The 22659-nt window shown below is 36.4% G+C and overlaps 1 protein-coding gene across 13 annotated transcripts in view; it reads left to right on the forward strand.

The window, feature by feature from the left end:
• Positions 1-22659, forward strand: part of TUT4 (terminal uridylyl transferase 4) — a 136473-nt gene that overhangs the window by 7501 nt on the left and 106313 nt on the right. For 11 of the 13 annotated variants that reach the window (XM_019449278.2, XM_019449276.2, XM_019449283.2 and 8 more), the window contains exons 2-3: positions 18999-19112; positions 20566-21417. In XM_019449278.2, coding sequence (XP_019304823.2) covers positions 20658-21417 — 760 coding nt within the window. In that variant the 5' untranslated portion in view covers positions 18999-19112; positions 20566-20657. Of the gene's footprint in view, positions 1-12053; positions 12073-18998; positions 19113-20565; positions 21418-22659 lie in introns of those variants that run through there. The other 2 variants (XM_019449273.2, XM_019449274.2) reach the window with 2 other exon arrangements.

Raw genomic sequence — 22659 nt, forward strand, 5'->3', positions numbered from 1 at the left:
ACTATATGTAATTAGAGTCATACAATTTTTGTCCTTTTTTTTTTTTTTTTTTTTAAAGTACACTCCACACCCAATGTGGGGCTTGAACTCATGACCTTGAGATTGAGAGTTATGTGCTCCAATGACTGAGCCAGCTGACTGCCCCTCAATATTTGTCCCTTTGTGACTGATACTTCCATTTAGCACAGTGTCTTCAAAGTTCTTCCATGTTGTCACATGTGTCAAAATTTTATTTTTTTAAGGCTGAATAATATTCTGTTGTATTATATACCACATTTTGTTTATTCATCTGTTGATCAACATTTGGGTTCCTTCCACCTTTTGGCTATTGTGAGTAATACTGCTTTGCATATGGGCGTACAAATATATGTTTGAGCCCCTGCTTTCAGCTCTTTGGGCATATACCCAGAATTGGAATTGCTGATCATACAGTAAATTTATATTTAGCTTTTTGAGGATTTGCCATGTTGGTTTTTTCATTTTTTTTTGAATAAAATATGTTTTTGAAGAATGTAAGTTTTCAGTTTTAATAAAGTTTGATTTATTTTTTCTTTGGGTATTTGTGCTTTGGGGGTCATACCTTAGAAATAATCACCTAATCCAGGATTATAAGAGTTTATACCTCTGTTTTTATTGAACAGTTTTATAGTTTTAGCTTTTCTATTTAGGTCTTTGATCCATTTTGAGTTAATTTTTGTATGTGGTGTGAGGTAGATGTTCAACTTTATTCTTTTCCATGGGGCTATCCAGTTGTCCCACCATTAATTGACAAGACTGTTCTTTCCCTTATTGAATGGTCTTGGCATCCTTGTTGAAAATCAATTGATCATAAATGTCTGTGTTTATTTGTGGATTCTCAATTGTTTCTGGATTCTCCATTGATCTCTATATATATTTGTTCTTATGCCAGTACCACCCAGTATTGACTACTGTAGCTTTGTACAGAGTTTTGAAATCTGAAAGTGTGAGTCTTCCAACTTTGTTCTTTTTCAAGATTGTTTTGTAGAGTCCCTTGCAATTTGATATGAATTTTAGGATCAGTATATCAATTTCTGCCCAAAAAAACAAAACAAAACAAAACAAAACATCTAGAGTTTTGAAAGGAATTGTGTTGAATCTGGTGATTAACCTGGGGAGTATTGTCATCTTTTTTTTTTTTTTTTAAGTTTATTTATTTTGAGAGAGAGTGTGGGAGTGAGTGGGGGAGGGCAGAGAGAGAGAGAATCCCAAGCAGGCTCTACACTGTCAGTTCAGAGCCTGATGTGGGGCTCTAACTTACAGACTGTGAAGTCATGACCTGAGCTGGAACCAAGAGTTGGGATGCTTAACTGAATGAGCCACCCAGGTGCCCTGGTATTGTCATCTTAATATTAAGTCTTCCAATCTGTGAATATGAGATGTTTGTGTACTTACTGTTCATTTCCATTAAATAGGCCTTTACCTATTTATTTCAACAGCATTTTGTGGTTTTTAGTGTACAAATTTTGTTCTTCTTTTATTACATTTATTCCTAAGTATTTTATTCTTTTTGATGCTATTGTAAATGAAATTGTTTTTTGTTTTTTTTTTTAATTTCATTTTTGGATTGTTCATTGCTAGTGTGTAGAAATATAACTAATTTTTGTATATTGATTTTGGATAGCAACCTGGCTGGACTCATTTATTAGCTCTAAATTTTTTAGTGGATTTCTTCTGATTTTCTGTATGTAAGATCATGTCATCTGCAAATTAGATATAGTTTTATTTCTTCCTTCCTGATCTGGATACTTTTAATTTCTTTTTCTTGTCTAATTACTCTGGGTAGTACAATGATGAATAGAATTGGAGACAGCAGACATCCTCATCCTGTGTTCTCTTAGAGGAGAGAACACCTAGTCTTTCACCATAAAGTATGATGTCACCTGTGGGTTTTTCTTAGATGGGCTTTGTCAGGTTGAGGCAGTTCCTTTCTATTCTTAGTTGATTGAGTGTTGTTGTTGTTGTTGTTGTTGTTGTTTTTATCATAAAAGGGTGTTAGGTTTTATCAAATGCATTTTTAAGAATTTTATTGTAGAAAGTGTGTGAGCAGGTGAGAGGGGCAGAGGAAGGGAGAGAGAAAATCTTAAGCATGCTCCATGCTCAGCCTGGAGACTGATGTGGGCTCTATGCCACCACTCTGGGATCATGACCTGAGCCGAAATCAAGAGTCAGAAACTTAACCAACTGAGCCACCCAGATGCCCCTATCAAATGCATTTTGCATTTATTGAGATGACTGTGGTTTTTGTCCTTTATTCAATTAATATGGTGTATTATGTTGAGTGATTTTCATATGTTGAACCAACCTTGCATTCCTGGGACACATACTACTTGGTATCCTGGGGTACAATCCTTTGTTGCTGTCTTTGGTTTGCTAGTATTTTGTTGAAAAATTTTGCATCTATGTTTATAAGAAACATTGGTCCACATTTTGTTTTTAAGTTTATTTATTTTTGAGAGAGAGAGAGAGTGAGCACATGCATACATGAATTGGGGAGGGGCAGAGAAAGAGTGGTAGAGAGAGAATCCCAGGCAGGTTCTGCACTGTCGGTGCAGAGCTTGATGTGGGGCTTGAACTCACGAACTGTGAGATGTGACCTGAGCTGAAGTCAGACACTTAACCGACTGAGCCACCCAGGTGCCCCGGACCATAATTTTCTTATGATGTCTTTGTCTGGTTTTGGTATTAGGGTTATACTGGCCTTACAGAATGAGTTAATAGTGTATTTTTGTATGTGAAAAATTTGTTTTAATATCTAATGACATGAGTATCAGTAGTTATAACCCATACACAAAGAAGTTCTTTGGATCTTCAGTAATTTTTAAGAATATAAACACATCCTGAGATAAAAAAATTTGAGAACTGCTTCTGGTGTAGGTGAATAGACCTACCCTAGTGCTTAAGCATTGAAACAAAAATTGGGACTCGTGTTTCTTATAGTTATAAACCAGTCTGGTTTGTGTCACTTTAGGCAAGTCACAAACTTAGGGTGCCTCATTAGTGTATAAAATGGAAATACTAAAAGACTGTATTAATTTCACAAATGTGTAAATATAAATGAATGAACATACTAGACATGTATTAGCTGATGCTGTATCTTCAAAAACAATTTTTTTTTTTTTAAACTGAAAGAGCTCTGGGACTTTTTGCAGGAACTTGTCTTATGTGATAGCGTCTTGAATTCTGTCACACAGATAAAAAATTGTTTGTCTTTGGAACTTTATTTAAGTTTTCTGTGGTAGCAGCAGTTTTAAACTAGTGATTTTCAATATATGAGAGTTACACTTCCTTAGGAAGTCTTTTTATAATTATTTTGGAAGGCCTTAGGAACCACTCACAGTTTTCCTCCTTCTTCCTCATTCTTTTGTTCCTCTTTATTTCTGTTGGGAATGTATATTCTCTATTTCTCAGGTGTGTTGGAACAGAAAAAAGATTGAGAACCATTACTTTGTTCTAATCCTGTAAGAATATGCTTATTTTCCTCACAGCCAGGAAACCAGATCCATATTTTTATACATATTATGTATTTATTCTTTTTTTTTTTTTTAAGTTTACTTATTTTGAGAGAGAGAGAGAGAGAGAGAGAGAGAGAGAGAGAATTCCAAGCAGGCTCCAACAGTTAGCACAGAACTTGATGTGGGGCTTGAACCCATGAACTGTGAGATCATGACCTGAGCCTGAGTCAAGAGTCAGACGCTTCACCGACTGGGACATCCAGGCGCCCCATCTATTTATTCTTTTCTGTTTCTCTGTAGTTCCTCTTCTTTTAAGACGGGTGACCTGCTGCCTATTATTTCTTTAAAAAAAACTTTTATGTTTTTATTTTATTTTTGAGAGAGAGACAGAGAGACAGAGAGACAGAGAGAGACAGAGACAGTGAGAGCAGGGGAGGGGTAGAGATAGATAGAGACAGAATCTGAAGCAGGCTCCAGGCTCTGAGATGTCAGCGCAGAGCCCAACATGGGGCTTGAACTCACAGACTGCAAGATCATGACCTGAGCCGAAGTCAGACGCCCAACCGACTGAGCCACCCGGGCACCCCGTGCCTATTATTTCTTATCTGATTTTGTCATTTCAGTCTAGGAACCTCTAGGTCATTCCCTTATATTCACTGTTAGTGGATGTAATTTTCTTTGAAAAATATTTTTTGAAAATGTTTATTTTGAGAGAGAGGGTAGGGAGAGGCAAAGAAAGGGAAGAGAATCTCAAGTAGACTCCCGTACTGTCAGCACAGAGATCATGACCTCAGCCGAAATCAAGAGTCAGATGCTTAACTGACTGAGCCACTCAGGTGCCCTGATACTGGATTAATTCTTGACATCATATTGGCAGTTGAACATTGAAGGTCATCTAACACCTTAAGTTTATTTTTTCTTAATTTCTATATTCCAGTGATACTCAATTCTGTGTTCCTTGGCACATCTATTAATGTGGTTCAAAAATGGTTCTATTTCTGATCAGACTCTTCTAAATACCGATATGTGCATGCTTTTCATTTCTTTAGTTTTCTGAACTATCCTAAATCTCAGGATGTAACATCTTTTTGGCTTTATTCCTTCCCCCACTCATATCATTACTATTTTTTTCCCCTTATTTCTGTTGAGATATTCATTCTGTCAGCCCCCTACCCAGTGTGAATTAAAATATTTTCTAATTGTATAAATTAATAGATTGGTATTTTATATATTTAGTTAGGCCCTTAATACAGCTTGACAGGACTTTAGTTAGATTTCTTTCTGTTTCTCACATTTCCTATTGTTTTACCCCATCTTAAGCCCTCTACTGCCCTCTGCTTTCCTCACTAAGTGCTGTCTTCTCTTTAATAGAAAAATGTTAAAATTGTGTCCCTCACAGTTCTTCAGTGGTGGTCCTGGCAAAAGAGGTTTCTTTAGTCCAATAAATCTGGGAAATGTTGCAAATTATCTCTCTGTTAGAGATTTGCAGTGCTTATTAGCATATTAAAGAGTGTGAAAGGTTCTTCTAGAAAGAAGCTGCTTTAACACAGCCTTTTCCCCTTCCTAACCCCACTAAAATTGCTTATGATAAGGCCCTAAATAAGCGAATGCTTTTTACTATTACTGATAATTACTATTACTTACTTTACTGATTTATCTCATTTTTCTCTCCACTCTGTCTTCCTATTCTGAAGTTAGTCTAAAACAGAAGTTGTGCCACTCTTCTGCTTATAAATCTATGCCTTCTTTTTGCTTAAAGTGTAAACCTGACTTGGTATGCAAATGTGTGCACCAATTTACATTCTCAGTTCGTCTCCTGTATTCATCATTATGCGTGTTATTTTATGGTCCCAAAAAACTTGCCAAAATTTTATAAATACATTTTGTTTAGTATATACAGGTCTTATTATTAGGACTATCCCTTCTCACTTTCTCTCCTAAGTGGGAAGTTCTTTCTCAGCCCAACTGTTATCTCCATGATGAACGCTTTTCTAAGGCTCTTTCCACAGGCTTTCCATAACGTTGTCACATAATATATTGTCATTACTTGTTTATATGACTGTCTCCCCTTTCAGGCATGAGCCCATTATTTATCATTGTATCTTCAGCTTTTAACCCAGCACCTTATATGTGAATGTTGACAAATGATCTTTGTTAAAACGAATTCTAGATTTATATTTATTTACCTGAACAAATGCAGGCCCAGCTACGCAATTTGCAGGGCGAAATGCAAAATGAAAATGCAAAACCCTTGCTGAAAAAGTAGGAAAAAAGTTGCTAATAAAGTTACTAAAATATAGGGGCTCCTGGCTACTAGCTCAGCTGATTTAGCATGCCACTCTTGATCTCAGGGTTGTAAGTTTGAGCCGCATGTTGGGTGTAGAGGTTACTTAAAAATAAAATCTTAAACAAGTTACTAAAATATAAAGCTTTTTCTTTTCCTCTGCGATCTTTTTCTCAATTTGTTATGGTGATTTTAATTTACTTTAATTTTTAGGTATTTAATTTATTTAAAAAAAGTTTTAATGTTTATTTTTAAGAGAGAGAGAGTGGGAGAGAGGCATAGAAAGAGGGAGACACAGAATCAGAAGCAGGTTCCAGGCTCTGAGCTGTCAGGATAGAGCCCTGCCGGGCTTGAACTTAAGAATCCCGAGATCAGAGCCAAAGTTGAACGTCTAACCAACTGAGCCATCCAGGAGTCCCATTTACTTATTTATTTTTGATTTACTTGTAAATGTTATTCTAAATATAGAACAATTTAAAAATTTAAGTTATTAAGCATAAGTTTTACTATTCATCTTTATTTTGTGTAGCATCATCTCTAAGTGCAAATATAAGGCTATTTAACTCTTATGTGGAATTGCTGGTATTTCATAGTTTGTGAATTCATATTTCATTTTTACCAGAACAGGGAAAACACTGCACAAAACTTAACTCAGCTATTTTTTTTTAATGTTTATTTATTTTTGAGAGAGGGAGCATGGGGAAGGGGCAGAGAGAAGGGGAGACAGATAATCGCAAGCAGGCTCCACGCTGTCAGCATGGATCCCAAAGTGGGATGAATCATGAGATCATGACCTGAGCTGAAATCAAGAATTGGACACTTAACGGACTAAGCCACCCAGGTGCCCCTCAACTAATTTTTTAAAATATAAAGTTATTTATTTACTTAATTAGAGCAAGCAGGGGAAGGGCAGAGAGAGAGAGAGAGAGAGAGAGAGAGAGAGAGAGAATATGAGAATGAGAATCCCAAGCAGGCTCTGCTCTGTCAGTGTAGAGCCCACATGGGGCTCAAGCCCATGAACCATGAGATTGCGATGTGAGCTGAAGTCAGACACTTAACCAACTGAGCCACCCAGCACCCCTACCCCTCAACTATTTTTATTTTACTTATTATACTTGCACATTCCATCAACACTCTGTACTTAAAAAATATATATATTATATATAATATAACATATAATATATACATTATAATTATATAATATATATAATTTCTACAGTCAGTGTGGTGGGGCTTGAACTCACAAGCCTGAGATGAAGAGTCCCATGCTCTTCCATCTGAGCCAGCCATGTGGCCCAATATGCTCTACCTTTGACCATGGCAGGACTGAAACAAGAAGAAACTGTGACTTGTTCTATCTTTCCCTTTCTTTCTGTGTCATCACTTTTAGCATAATTAGTTGGTTAATACAGGGAAGTAACATGAGTAAGAAAAGATATAAAAGGTTTTTGTTTTTCATTTTTGTCATTCGTGTTTCTTAGAATACCATTGTCTTTGTTCTGTGTTTGAAGCAAATTATGGTTCAAATAGAAAATGAAGGTTCTTCGGCTGTTAGTACCACTGCTTACTTAGTTGTAGACAACATGCTTACCTTATACTCACTCACTTTAAGTCTTGCTGAACTCCCACATATATTGTGGATCCACTGAAATTCTGTGCTCATGGTGTATCACCAAAGCTGTATGAGAATGAAGTAGAAAGGAATGTCAGACATGCATTTTGCATGTATCTCCACTGCTCCTATGCATGTTCCATTGTCCCATTAGACTACAAAACACAAATTCAAAGATAAAATTATTAAGAATTTCAAGATGGTGACAGAAGCTTTTTTTTTTTTTTTTTTTTTTTAATGTTTATGTTTGAGAGAGACAGAGACAGAGGATCCAAAGTGGACTCTGTGCTGACAGCGGAGAGCCTGATGCAGGGCTTGAACTCACGAACCATGAGATCATGACCTTAGCAGTAGTCTGATGCTTAACTGACTGAGCCACCCAGGCCCCGCAGTGACAGCAGTTTTAAAACAAGCACAGAGTCTTTCTTTTCTGAGATGGGAGCCCTATGTAATGGTACACATCACATGTTTATGAAATTAGTCCTGAATAAAAGGATTGGAGGGAAACAGTAACATGCATTGAGACAAAGAGGTTGCCATATTTCACCTTGTACCAATGTGATAAGAATTGTTACTACTTTTTATTTTGAGGCATTCTGAGGGCTGTGTGCCTTGAAGTTAGGTGGAGCCCAGTGACCTGTTAAAGTAAATTAAATGTGAGCAAAAGTAACCAGTGCTAGTCTTTCTCTCCCTGTTTTACTAAAAGTGAGAGGTAGCATAAGATTAAGCAGCTTGGAATGTTGAGCTGATGCATGAAGGACAGCTGCCTTGGAGAGCACCTGAACTTACAGAGGATTTTACATGAGTTAATAAATCGATTTATGTTGTGATCAGCACTGAGTTAAAGAGGTTGTTACTGCAGTGTAACCTGGCTTATTTTGAATTATAGTTTGTCAAATTTCAAAAGCTTTGTAGGACCAGCACAGTTACACATCATGATATTTGGATCTACGGGATATAATAGGTATCCCCAGTAAACAAGTAAACCCACTCAAAAGGTGTTAGGTATATCATTATAAATACTCAGGAGCTGCTTGATAATAGAAGAATCAAGAGCTCTCTGGCAAATCTTGCACAGAACTTTTCATCTGTAGTGCTAATTCTTGATTATTTATAAGGAAGAAAAGGAAATTGTGTCTTGGGTAATTTGGGGATCCACATAATCTCCATATCTCATTAGGAAAAAACCCCTAAAACAGTTGGCAATGTGAAGCCAACAAATTGCTTGTGAAAAGAAGCGTAACTTAAATTTATTTTGTTTATTGCTGGTAAAGATTCTAGTATATAATAAAATGTCCAAAAAGACTTACCAGATGAACAAAGAAGGAAAAAAGATTGACTAATCAGTCCAGAAAGCTTTATGTAATTGGACTTTGGGTGAGTATATAGGTAATTTAGTTTGGAAATCCTGTTTATTCACAAAACTGGCTTTGAGAGAAGGGGGCACAGTTGCACTTGCCTTTGATGGTAAAAATTCTGTCAGTTGATTTTACCCATATAAAAAGTATTTTTTAAAAAACCTTTAGCTATTTGAGAGTGATTAAGATTTGAGGTCTATGATATCTTACATAAGGTCAGTGCATGCACATTATTTTGATTATAATTTTTTGAGTTTTAAGTTAAATTTTTTTTTTAATGTTTTATTTTTATCTTTGAGTGACAGAGAGAGACAGCATGAGTGGGGGAGGAGCAGAGAGAGGGGGAGACACATAATCCAAAGCAGGTTCCAGGCTCTGAGCTGTCAGCACAGAGCCCGAAACGGGGCTCAAACCCACAAACTGTGAGATCATGGCCTGAGCCGAAGTTGGACGTGTAACTGACTGAGCCACCCAGGCGCCCCTTGAGTTTTCAGTTTTTTATTGAAAAATATAAATAACATAGAACTTACCAGTTAAATGTACAACTTAGTAGCATCAATACATTCGTAATGTTATATCATCATCACGACTATTTCCAGAACTTTTTTTAATCATCCCAAACAGAAACCCATTAAGTAGTTACTTCTCATTCCCCTCTTCCTCCATTCCCTGATAACTTCTGTTCTATTTTCTGTCTTTATGAATATACTTATTTTAAATATCTTATAATTGGAGTTATACAATATTTGTCCTTTTTTTATGTGTATTTATTTATTTATTTTTATTTTTATTTTTTTTTAATTTTTTTTTCAACGTTTTTTATTTATTTTTGGGACAGAGAGAGACAGAGCATGAACGGGGGAGGGGCAGAGAGAGAGGGAGACACAGAATCGGAAACAGGCTCCAGGCTCCGAACCATCAGCCCAGAGCCTGACGCGGGGCTCGAACTCACGGACCGCGAGATCGTGACCTGGCTGAAGTCGGACGCTTAACTGACTGCGCCACCCAGGCGCCCCATGTGTATTTATTTTTGAGAGAGAGAGGGAAGGAGACAGAGTATGAGTGGGGTGGGGCAGAGAGAGGGAGACACAGAATCTGAAGCAGGCTCCAGGCTCTGAGCTGTTAGCACAGAGCCTGACTTGGGACTTGAACTCACGGACTGCGAGATCATAATGCCCAACCAACTGAATCACCCAGGCACCCCTGTCCTTTTATTTTTTAAAGTTTATTTATTTATTTTGACAGAGAAAGACAGAGGGCGGGGGTGGGGGGGTGCAGAAGGAGAGGGAGAGAATCCCAAGTAGGCTGTTTGCTGTCATCGCAGAGCCCAACACAGGTCTCTGATTCCTATGAACTGAGATCATGACCTGTTCATGACCTGAGTCGGATGCTTAACTGAACCACCCAGGTGCTCCCAAATTTGTCCTTTTGTGACTGACATTTCATTTAGTACAGTGTTGTCAAGGTTCAGCCATGTTGTAGCGTGTGTCAGAATTTCTTTCAATGGCTGACTAAAATTCCATTGTTTTGTATATACCACAATTTGCTTATCCATTCATCTGTTAGTCACTTGGGTTGCTTCTACATTTTGGCTATTGTGAATGATGTTGTAGTGAACATGGGCATACAAATAACTGTTCGAGTCCGAGGTTTCAGCTCTTTGGAATATATGCCTATGAGTAGAATTGCTGGATCATATGGTAATTCTCTGTATTTTTTTTAAGGAACTGCCAAACTGTTTTCTGCATTGGCTGCATCATTTTATTCTCACCAGCAGTTGCGTGAGGATTCCAATCTTTCCATATCCTCACCAACATTTGTTATTTTCTGCTTTTTTGATAATCCTAGTAAGAATGAAGTGGTGTTTTATTATAGTTTTGATTTACAGTTCCCTAATGACTAATGATGTTCAGCATTTTTTCATGCACTTCTTGACCATTTATCTTTGGAGCAATGTCTATTCAAGTCTTTTGCCGATTTGTTAAGTGGGTTGTCTTTTTTGTTGGTAAGTTGTAAGGAGTTTTTTATATATTCTGGATACTAGACCCTTATTTAAATATGTGATTTGCATATATTTCCTCCCATTCTGTTGGTAATTTTTTCACTTTTTTGGTTGTGTCCTTGCTGAACAGATGTTTTAATTTTTTTTGGTTGAGATATAATTAACATACACATTACATATGTGTATATGTATGTATATATATACATATATACAACATTATATTAGTTTCAGGTGTACAACATAATGCTCTGATATTTGTATATATTGTGAAATGATCTCCACAGTAAGTCTAGTTATTAACATCCGTCATCACATAGTTAATAAATTATTTTTTTTTGTGATGAGTACCTTTAAGATTTACTCTATTAGCAACTTTTTTTTTTTTTAATTTTTTTAATGTTTATTTATTTTTGAGACAGAGAGAGACAGAGCATGAACGGGGGAGGGGCAGAGAGAGAGGGAGACACAGAATCGGAAACAGGCTTCAGGCTCTGGGCCGTCAGCCCAGAGCCTGACGCAGGGCTCGAACTCACGGACCGCGAGATCGTGACCTGAGCTGAAGTCGGACGCTTAACCGACTGAGCCACCCAGGCGCCCCTCTATTAGCAACTTTCAAATATACAAGACAGTATTATTAATTATAGTCAGCATGCTATATGTTACATCCCCAGAATTTATTTTCTTTAATAAATGTAAGTTCATGTTTTGACCACTTTGACCTATTTTAAAAAACATTTTTTAAGTTTATTTATTTTGAGAGAGAGAGTGCACATGAAGGGCAGAGAGAGAGAAACCAAAGCAGACTCACACTGTGACATTGTGGAGTCTGATATGGGGCTCGAACTCATGAACCATGAGATAGATCATGACCTGAGCTGAAATGGAGTCAGTCGCTTAACTGACTGAGCCACCCAGGCACCCCACCGCTTTGACCTATTTTGCCCATCTCCTTCCCCTGCCCCAGCCCCAGCCCCAGCCCCAGCCTATGGCATCTATCAAGCTGTTCTCTATAGCTGTGAGTTCATTTTTGTTTGTTTTAGATTTTACATGTAAGTGAGATCATAACGGTATTTGTCTGACTTACTTCGCTTAGCATAATGCCTTCAGGGTCTATCCAAGTTGTTATAAATAGCAAGGTTGTCTACTTTTTCAGGGCTGAATAATATTGCATTGTATACCACATTTTCTTTATCAGTTCATCTGTGAGTAGACACAGGTTGCTTCCATGTCTTGGCTATTGTAGATAAACACCGCAAAGAATATGGGGGTGCAGATATCTTTTTGAGTTAGTGTTTTTGTTTCCTTTCAGTAAATGCCCAGAAGTGGAATTGCTGGATCATATGGTATTTCTCTTTTTAATTAAAAAAAATTTTTTTTAACTTTATTTATTTTTGAGAGAGAGAGAGCCCACGCATGTGTGCGCGTGCAAGTGGGGGAGGGACAGAGAGAGAGAAGGAGACAGAATCTGAAGCAGGCTCCAGGCTCTGAGCTGTCAGCACAGAGTCTGATGCGGGGCTCGAACTGATAAACCGTGAGACCATGACCTTAGTGTCTCTTGCAGGGCAGGTTGCCCTTTTATTTTGCTGATGGTTTCCTTTGCTCTGTAGAAGCTTTTTAATTTGATAGTCTTCCTTGTTTATTTTTGCTTTGGTTTCTTTGGTTTTGAAAAAAATATATTTTAATGTTTATTTTTGAGAGAGACACAGAGTGTGAGCAGGGGAGGGGCAGAGAGAGAGAGGGAGACACAGAATCCGAAGCAGGCTCCAGGCTGGAACCCACGAACTGTGAGATTGTAACCTGAGCCAAAGCCAGACACCCAACTGACCGCTACCCAGGTGCCCCCAGTTGTCTTTGGTTTTGGTGTCAAATCCGAAAAATCATTGCCAAGACAGATGTCAAAGAAAAAATTTAAATTTTGATGATCCAGTATTTATTTCTTTGTTGTATGTTTTTTTTAAGTTTATTTATTTATATTTAAAGTTTATATATTTATTTATTTTTGTCGGGGCTTGAACTCATGACCCCTGAGATCAAGAGTCACATATGCCACCTACTGAGCCAGACAGGTGCCCTTGTCTGCTTCTAATGTCATACTTAAGAAGCTGTTGCCAGACCCAAAGTCCTGAAGACTTACAATTTTTATATAGTATGTGAAATTTTAAGTATATATATTTTCTTTTCTTTTCTTTTCTTTTCTTTTCTTTTCTTTTCTTTTCTTTTCCTCTTTCTTTCTTTCTTTCTTTCTTTCTTTCTTTCTTTCTTTCTTTCTTTCTTTCTCTTTCTTTCAAGTTTTTATTTTTAAGTAATCTCTACACCCAACGTGGGGCTCAAACCTACAACCCTGAGATCAAGAGTCACACGCTCTGCTGACTGAGCCATCCAGGTGCCCCACTGTCTTCTTTCTTGCATAGATTTACTGTAGTGCATACTCCTATGTTATTACTTTCTTTGTTTAACAGTATGTCTTCACTATCGCTCCATAGCAGAGTAGAAACTTACTCTGTTTAATGGCTGCTATGGTAATATATTTTATGATTTTGTGATAGTTTTCCTTACCAATTTAGCATTATCGGCCATTTGAATTTTGTTCCAGTCTTTTGCTTTATAATTAGTGCCTAAGTTGATCTATTTTGAGTAAATTCTTGTAACCGGTATAAGGTCAGGGTCCAAATTCATTCCTTTGAATGTACATATCTGGTTTTTGCAGCACCATTTCTTGAAAAAACTGTCCTTTCCCCACTGAATACTATTAGCATCAGTGTCAAATCAGTTGACCACATATGTGAGGGTTTATTCTGGGGCTCTCTGTTTTATTCTATTGATCTTTGTTTTTTTTGTTGTTTTTTTTTATGCCAGTATCATGCTGTTTGATTACTGTAGCTTGTATTAAGTTTTGAAATCAGGAAGTGTGAGTCTTCCAATTCTTTTTTCTTCTTTTTCTAGGTTGATTTGGCTAGTCAGAGTTTTTTGAAATTCCATATGAATTTTAGGATGAGGTTTTCTATTTCTGCAAAAAATACCATTGGGATTTTGATAGTGCATTTAGTTTTTAGATTGCTTTGGGTAGTGTTGGCATCTTAACAGTACTGTTAAGGATAGGGGTGCCTGGGTAGCTCAGTCAGTTTGAGTTCCCAACTCCTGATTTCAGCTCAGGTTATGATCTCCTGGGGCTCTGGGGGACATCATGGAGCCTGCTCTGGATTCTCTTTCTCCCTCTCTATCTACTCCTCCCACTTTGGCTTTCTCTCTCTCTCTCTCTCTCTCTCTCTCTCTCTCTCTCTCCCTCTCCCTCCCTCCCTCCCTCCCTCCCTCCCCCTACCCCTCAAAATAAATAAACTTAACAAAACAAAACCCAATATTGTTAACAATATAAGTTACTGGTGATAACTTCAGAGAAGGAAGTGAGTGAGTGCACAGTGGGCTGCATATCATGAATTTTGCCTAGTGTCTAGCTTTTGGCGGCTCTGGGAAAAAAGCTCCTAAACCATTCTTGGGATTTTTGAGCTTAATAACAGTAAGCAAGGGGTGGAGTGCTTAATCCTTTAAAGTAAATGATAAGAACAGTAAGAAGAATAGTAAGAGTAGAATAGTCTTCCAGCTCTCCCCTTCCTTAGGGGCTGTAAGTCACATGAGCTTAAATACTTCCTGATTTCCACAAGGTTTATCTGGAATGTCATAATTCCTCCTTTTGTAGAGTATAGTTTTGCCAGAAGGCTAGAGAATGCTTGGTTGACATTTTTTTTCATTCAGAACTTTAAATATGTCATCTTTTTTCTGATTTTCATGGTTTCTGATGGGAAATCATCTTTTAATCTTATTGTGAATTCTTAGTATATGAAAAGTTGCTTCTCTCTTACTGCTTTCAAAATTCTCTCATTGTTTATCAAAATTGAGTAGTAGTTGGTCTTGGTGTGGATTTTTTTAGTTTATTCTGCTTGGAGTTATTGGGCTTTTTGGTTGTGTATAATTGTGTCTTTCATCTGATTTGGGAAGTTTTTGACTATTTCTTCAAGTATTCTTCTGTCTCCTTAATTCTCTTTTTCTCCTGAGATTCCTATTATGTTTGATAGAGAAGAAAACAAATAAGAAAGTCAGGAAACTACAGGGAGCAGAAAAAAATTTAAGAAAACTATTAGCATTCAGAAATAAGAGATAATAATCATGAGACAAGAACAGAGTGTCGTAAAAAGGAATAAGCAGAGAGTTAAGGCATTTTTAGAAATGAAAATGCTCCTCTCCTCTTAAATGCGGAAGATTTGGAAGATAAAGGTGAGGAAATCACTGAGGAAAGAAAATAAAGAGAAAATGGAGAGAAAGGTAAGATAAATGTAGAATCAATGTAGGAGACATAAAGGCCAATTAATAGGAGTTAGAGAAAAAGGACGGAGAAAATGAAAGGGAGGAAAAGATACAAGACATAATATAAGAAAAAATTGTCAAAACTGGGGAACTTGAGTTAGAGATTAAAACAGCCAACTAAATACCCAGACAAATGTTTGAAGAAATATCTGCTCCACGGTTTATCAATTAGAAATTACATGGGGCGCCTGGGTGGCTCAGTCGGTTAAGCGTCTGACTTCAGCTCAGGTCACAATCTTGCGGTCCGTGAGTTTGAGCCCCGCGTCGGGCTCTGGGCTGATGGCTCAGAGCCTGGAGCCTGCTTCCGATTCTGTGTCTCCCTCTCTCTCTGCTCCTCCCCCATTCATGCTCTGTCTCTCTCTGTCTCAAAAATAAATAAAAACGTTAAAAAAAATTTAAAAAAAAAAGAGAAATTACAGAGCACTTGAAACCAATACTAACTACACTATATGTTAACTAACTCAAACCTAAATTGAAAAAAAAAAAATTACAGAACACCAAGACAAAGAGAATATCCTAAGTTTCCATACAGAAAAGAAACAGTTCAGTAAAAAAGATGGAAAATACGGTCATCTGACTTTGGTTTTGGCTCAGTCATGATCTCACAGTTCATGGGTTTTAGCCCTACATCAGGCTCTGTACTGATAACATGGAGCTTGCTTGGGATTCTCTCTTTGTGTGCCCTCTTCACTCTCTCACTGTCTTTCTCCTGTCTCGTAAATAAACATTAAAAAAAGAAATGGAAAATAAGAATGGCATGATTTTCCCTAGTAATACTAGAAACTAGAAATCATTGAAACAATACCTGTAGCATTTTGAGTGAATGATTTCTAACCTAGAATTTTAAACTTAATTAAAATATGAAGATAGGATAGACATTTAAGACATTCAGAGTCTTATAAAATTTACCTACTTCTTGGGGCTTACGGGGACCAATAAATAGCACTCTTTCCTTTCCTGAATCCTGAACAAATTGGGAAAGACAGAAGAAGCATATGGAGATTAGATTATGCTTTTTTATTATGGATAAAATGCACTTTGGAGAATGGGACTTAATATTTTCAAGTTTTTGTTAATACTCAATGCCACAATTAGACTTACTGAGGCACAGGCACAACTACAGGCCCCGTGTTTGGCCATCAGTCTGGAATGGATATTTTAATTGGTAGTGATTTTGAATGTCTTTTGAGTACCCAGCATTGTGGTAGTGGGGCAGGTGGAATAGGGAAGTACTAGGTATTTGCAGGAGGAACAAAAAAACGGGGAACCTAGTCTGATACCTGACAGATTGTGGCGATTAAGCAAACCTCTGATAGCTCTGTGGTTTCTAATGATAATAAGCATCCTGCTGTTGCTTAACCTACATGCACACCAAGACCCAGTTAGCCTGAAATCAGACTGCACCTGTGCATAGTAGCCATTATAGGGCATATGTAGTATTATGCAGAGTTCCTAGAAATCTCTGCCTATTCTGCAGAACCCCATATGAATATTTCACGCCCAAATTATAACCACCAATAAAAATCAGCCCCATATCCACCCAGCGCTACTTAGATTCTCTGAATGTGCCCGTACTCCTCTTTCCTTCAGGTGTGTACTTCCGCTTTGTAGTAAAGCTTCATCTGCTGTATTTCACTCTGATTTGTCCTTGAATTCTTTTTCACAGCAAAGTCAGGAACCTGGCACTACTTGTTAGTTGAAGTCTCAGGGCCTGAGAACTCCCTCAGTCTCCAGTATCTGTAGGCATTGTAAGAATTCAAGAAAGGAAGACATGGTTAGAACTAGAAGTAAGAAGTGAACTGATATCTTAATAATATAAAAATGAAATGGGATACATTCTAAATGCTATTGTTGTCTATATTCAAATACCTTTTTAAAATTTATTAAAAATTCTTTGTATCTTCTTGGCAATAATTGCACATTCAAGGTTGGAATCTCATTTAGTCCTCATTTACTACATTGGAGAAATGTAGCCAGGAACTAGAACATAGGTCTGACATTTTTATTTTGTTCAACCAATTTTGCTATGAGTGTGCAGTGGGAAGCAGTGAACCTTATTTTCAAAATCTTAACCTCCTCAGAGAGAACTTCATTTCTAGAAATTACAACTTTTTTGGGAAAAATTTATACTGTTGATAGCTTAAAATAGGAATTTTGCTATATAATATTACCATGCTTTTTTTTTTTTTTTTGAATAGGACATCTGTTACTCTTATAAGAAGATGAGGAAGATTAGAAATTAAGTAAAGCTTGTTTTTAATAACATGTTCCTGTTAAAAATTTAAATGTACTTTTAGTTACATGAACCGAATTAATCAAAGTGAAATGTAGCAATTTCCTGAGTCTTGAACTAGCATTTATCTATATTAAGTACATTAATTTTTTAAATGTTTGTAGCTTTAATTTGTGTATACAAACTTGATTTATAGAGTTTTTTTTAATTTTTAATGTTTATTTTTTTTAAGAGAGAGAGGGAGAGAGAACAAGCGGGGGAGGGGCAGAGAGAGAGGGAGAGGCAGAATCTGAAGCAGGATCCAGGCTCTGAATTGTCAGCACAGAGCCCCATGCGGGGCTCGAACCCATGAACTTTGAGATCATGACCTGAGCCGAAGTCAGACGCTCAACCGACTGAGCCACCCAGGCACCCTGATTTGTAGAGTTTTTTTTAGGTGGAAGAATAGTGTATCTAGAAAGTTTTGTTGGGGCCTGGGTGGCTCAGTTGGTTAAATGTTCAAATTTGGCTCAGGTCATGATCTCACGGTTCGTGGGTTTGGATCCTATGTCGGACTCTGTGCTGACAGCTCAGAGCCTGGAGCCTGCTTCAGATTCTGTGTCTTCCTCTCTCTCTGCCCCTACCCCACTCATGCTCTGTCTCTCTCAAAAATGAATAAACATTAAAAAAAAAATTCTTTAAAAGTTTTTTTTTAAGTTTGTTTATTTTTGAGAGAGAGAGTGCAAGCAGGGGAGGGGCAGAGAAAGAGGGAGGGAATCCTCCTAAGCAGGCTCTGTGCCACCAGCATGGAGCCCAACATGGGGCTCAAACCCACGAACAGTGAAATCATGACGTGAGTCAAAATCAAGAGTCCTACGCTAAACCAACTGAGCCTCCCAGGCGCTCCTCTAAAAAGTTTCATAAATGGAATTGTGGATCAATGTGGCTCAATCAGGTGTTTGTTGTATTATGGCTTTTGTCAGGGAGAGGACATCTACAAAATTATTAGAGTCATCATCATAGAATAGAATTAGAAAATTTAAAATATTTTGGTTTCTGGATAAGGTAAAACTAATCTTTTAGAAATAGAATCCATTTTTATTTTTAAAATTAAGAATGTGCAGTAGTTTCTACAAGAATTTAGATATAGTCATATTTGGTAACTGTTTTGACATTTATGTGAAACACCTTATGAAGAATATTGAGAGCAGAATGTATAAATTTAATAAATTCAAATATCCAAAAACCAGGAATATAAACATTCTTTTATAGCTAAGAGTGCTACAGCTTTTTACTAGAAAATAATATTAGTCACAGAAGACATTAATGGTGAAAATCTAGGATGGTTTTGGCTTAAAGTTTTTTTTTGGCTTAAATTTTATAATTTGAAAAAGTTACTTTATAAAATTATTTTTTTAGTTTATTTATTTATAAACTAAATAAATAGTTTAGTTTATATTTATTTAACTAAATATATATATTTATTTAGTTAGGGACAGAGAGAGAGAGAGAATCCCAAGCAAACTCCATGCTGCCAGCACAGAGCCCGATGTGTAGGGCTCAAACCCATGAAACTGCAAAAACCAAACGAAAACCAAGAGTTGGATGCTTAAATGACTGAGGCACCCAGGTGTCCATAAAATAATTTAGAAAGAAGAATCTAATTGTTTTTGTTTTTGTTTTTGTTTTAAATAAAAGAGAATGTCAATCTGGACAGAGATCAAGGCAGAGGATACATACTGCTTTACTACAATAGGAATTATAAAACTTAGGTGCACGTTGAGTAAGATGTTGTGGTGGAGACATAGCTAGGTAAGTTTAGTTTCTTTAATTTGGACATAGGTTTTGGTATAAATAGATAGTTGGGAGGATATGACTTGGTGTTTGGACTTTTTATTTTAGGCAATTTTTTTGCATTTATATGATGTATGGTTATATGATTAGAGGTGTTCATTTGCCCAGATTTGTAGTTTAATAAATTAAGTAAAATCAAAGATGCCACTTACATTTTGTTTTAGCTGACTTTAATTTTTATTCATATTAGTTATCTGTTTAGAAGCATAGATCTGAATTTAAGGCATACAGGGCAAAGTGAACAGTAAAAAAAAATTCTTATTTCTGTAAAATACAGTATACAGGGTATTTCTAATATAGAAATAACTTAACAAAATGCAGCATTTTAATTTGTTTGTAGTTTGTGCTCAGTGGTAAATGTATAATTGTTTCTATTATATTTTAGAACAAGATGAGTTCTGACTGATTTTAGTATTCTATCATCTTTCTTTTTTAAACATTCATTTTTATATAGCAGTTTAAATTTTTATAGCAGAATTGACCAGAAAATACAGAAGGCTCATAAACTCCCTTCCCCAATACAGGAATAGCCTCCCTATCATCATCCCAGGGTGGTATATTTGTTATGTCAGTGAACCTACATTGACATGTCACTATCACCCAAAGTCCATAGTTTATGTTAGGGTTCACTTTTAATGGTATATATTCTATCGATTTTGTATAATGTATGATGTCATGTACCCACCATTATATCATATAAATATTACTATCATTTTTTAATTCTGTGTTCCTGTTTTTAAATTTTTTAATCTCAGAAAAATTAATTTAAACTCCTTTATACTTTAGAGGTGGAGAAAGTCTGTTGACATTATTTCCCCATCTTTAGAAAATCAAGTTTGAAGTAGGTTAGCAGTATAAATAGGTAGTGTTTAGTAGGAAAGTCATGTAGGCAAAATCTTACAATTTGGGCCTCTATAAACTGATTCCCTATATTGCCTATAAATTTGGATTCTTTTTTTAAAAGCTTTGTTTATTTAAGTAATCTGTATACACCATGTGGGACTTGAACTCACGACCCCAAGAGTCAAATGCTCCATTGGTTGAGCCAGCCAGGCTCCCCTAGATTAGGATTTTTGTGTTTTCTTTGTTCCATTTCCTTTTATGTTAATTGTGGTATATCAATTGCAGGTTTTATTTCCCTTTTAGTTGAAATTCTTATTGAGTAATGTAAAACAAATTTTACTTCTAAAATTGTTTTGATGTCATATTGCTATAATTACATTACAACCTTCTTTATGAGCATTTGGTTGTTATTTACTAAGTGGGTTTTAACTCCTCATATGGTTTTCAGAGTTTTTAATTTTTTACTATTTCTTTAGTTTTAAGAACAAATTTTGAAAGTCTCACCAATTTAAAAAAAGTGGCTTTTGTGTTTTAAATAACAGATTTTTTTTTTTTTCCAATCCAATAGTTTGTTTGCCTAATCTGGACTTGAAGCAATTCAACTACTAGAAATCTGCCATTTTACAGTATCACAATTGGGAAGAAGCAGGTTTTCAAATAATGGAAGAGTCTAAGACCTCTAAAAATGAAAATCATGAACCAAAGAAGAATGCTTGGGCTCTTTCTGAAGAAAGCAAAGCAGTTAAAGTTATATCTAATCAAACTTTGAAAGCTAGAAATGATAAATCCATAAAAGAAATTGGGACCAGCTCTCCAAATAGGAATAGTAGTAAAAAAAATAAGCAAAATGATATTTGTATAGAAAAGACAGAAGTTAAATCATGTAAAGTAAATGCTGCCAACGTAGCAAGTCCTAAAGATTTGGGATTAGTCCTTCGAGATCAAAGTCATTGCAAAACAAAAAAATCACCTAATTCACCGGTAAAAGCAGAGAAGGTACCTGTTTCACAGGCAAAAGCAGAAAAGTCACCAAAGTCATCTAATTCACCAGTGAAAACAGAAAAGACATCCAGCTCCCAGGCAATAGCAGCAGAAAAGGCACTTAGTTCACAGAGGAAAACAGAAAAAGTACCCATTGCTCAGATGAAATCAGAAAAGGTCCCTGGTTCGCTAACAGAACCAGAGAAGGCACCCAGTTTACCGTTTAAAGAAAACATGCGACAGATAGAATTACAGCAGATTGGAAGAAAAATTCCAAGTTCCTTTACTTCTCTGGACAAAGTGAATATTGATGTCGTAGAGGGAGAAAAATCTGCTTTGGAAAACTCACCACGATCTCAGAAGCAACAAGCATGTACAGATAATACTGGTGATTCTGATGATAGTGCTTCGGGAATTGAAGACATATCAGATGATTTGAGTAAGTACAAATTAGATTATCCCAGGGTCACATTTTTGGAGAGATTTTTCCTATGTTAATAGTGTTTAGATTATCACCAGTTTGATTTTAACTACTTTAATTACAAGAAGGACATTAATAATACGGCTTTTTAAAAATGTTTGTTTATTTTGAGAGGGAGAGAAAGAGTGTGCGTGTGTGAGCAGAGGAGGGGCAGAAAGAGAGAGAGAGAGAGAGAGAGAATCCCAAGCAGGCCCTGCACTCAGTGCAGAGCCTGACACAGGGCTTGATCTCAAAACCATCAGATTATGACCTGAGCTGAAATCAAGAGTAAGATGCTTAACCAACTGAGCCGCCCAGGTGCCCAAATAATATGGCCTTTTAAGCTAAAAAAGAACGTTTACATTTATTGAGGTGGGTAAAAAGCCTGTGCAAATAGAAATTAGTGGCTCCTATAGTCCAGTATGTAGGTATGTGCATGTGTACACACACAAACACTTTTTAAGTGGTCCTGGTAATATGTAACTCATTCATTCAACAAACATGTATGTATTGAGTTCCTTTTATATGCCAAGCATATATTTACAATGAAAAACCCAAAAAATACAGCCCCAGACCTCAAGGAAGCTTCTAGTTTGATGGGGGGGTGATACAGATAAAGTGGTGGTTTAGTTCAGTGCCAAAAACTTAAGAGTTGAGAGAGTACATGATTTAATTGAGGGATTTAGATTTTAGATTGAGAAAATGTAGGACATAAATGTGAGACTGAGAGTATGACTGAGATTGAGTATGACTGGAACAGAATTGAGGGGAAAAGTAGCAAATGATGCAGCTGAAAAGTCTTAGAACAATTGGAGAATGAAGGACCTTTTAGGACATGATAGGCAGTTTGGACTTTATTATGAGTGTTTTGGAAAACACTAAAGAATTTTAAGTAAGGTAGTGCCATGATCAGATACAGATACATATTTTTAATCTTTTTGGCTGCAGTGCAGCAAATTTTTTGACAGGAACAAGAATGGAAGCACAGATTGGTTAGGACCCTTGGAAGTTGCTTGAGCTATTGGTATAAAATTCATTTTATTTTGGGATTTTGATCTTAGTTTTAATTAGTTGCTTATAAATGTTGTCTATGTCTTTTGAGTAATCCTGATTCTGTTTAACTTAATGGATTTTTCTTACCAATCTTTTTTCCTCATGTTTCTGTGGCTAGTTGGATAAAACCTTTTCTTGGTATATGAATAACAAAAGAAAGCTATTTCA

The sequence above is a fragment of the Panthera pardus genome, unplaced genomic scaffold, assembly GCF_024362965.1.
Source record: "Panthera pardus isolate Hobbes unplaced genomic scaffold, ASM2436296v1 HiC_scaffold_11, whole genome shotgun sequence".
Taxonomy (NCBI): Eukaryota; Metazoa; Chordata; class Mammalia; order Carnivora; family Felidae; genus Panthera; species Panthera pardus.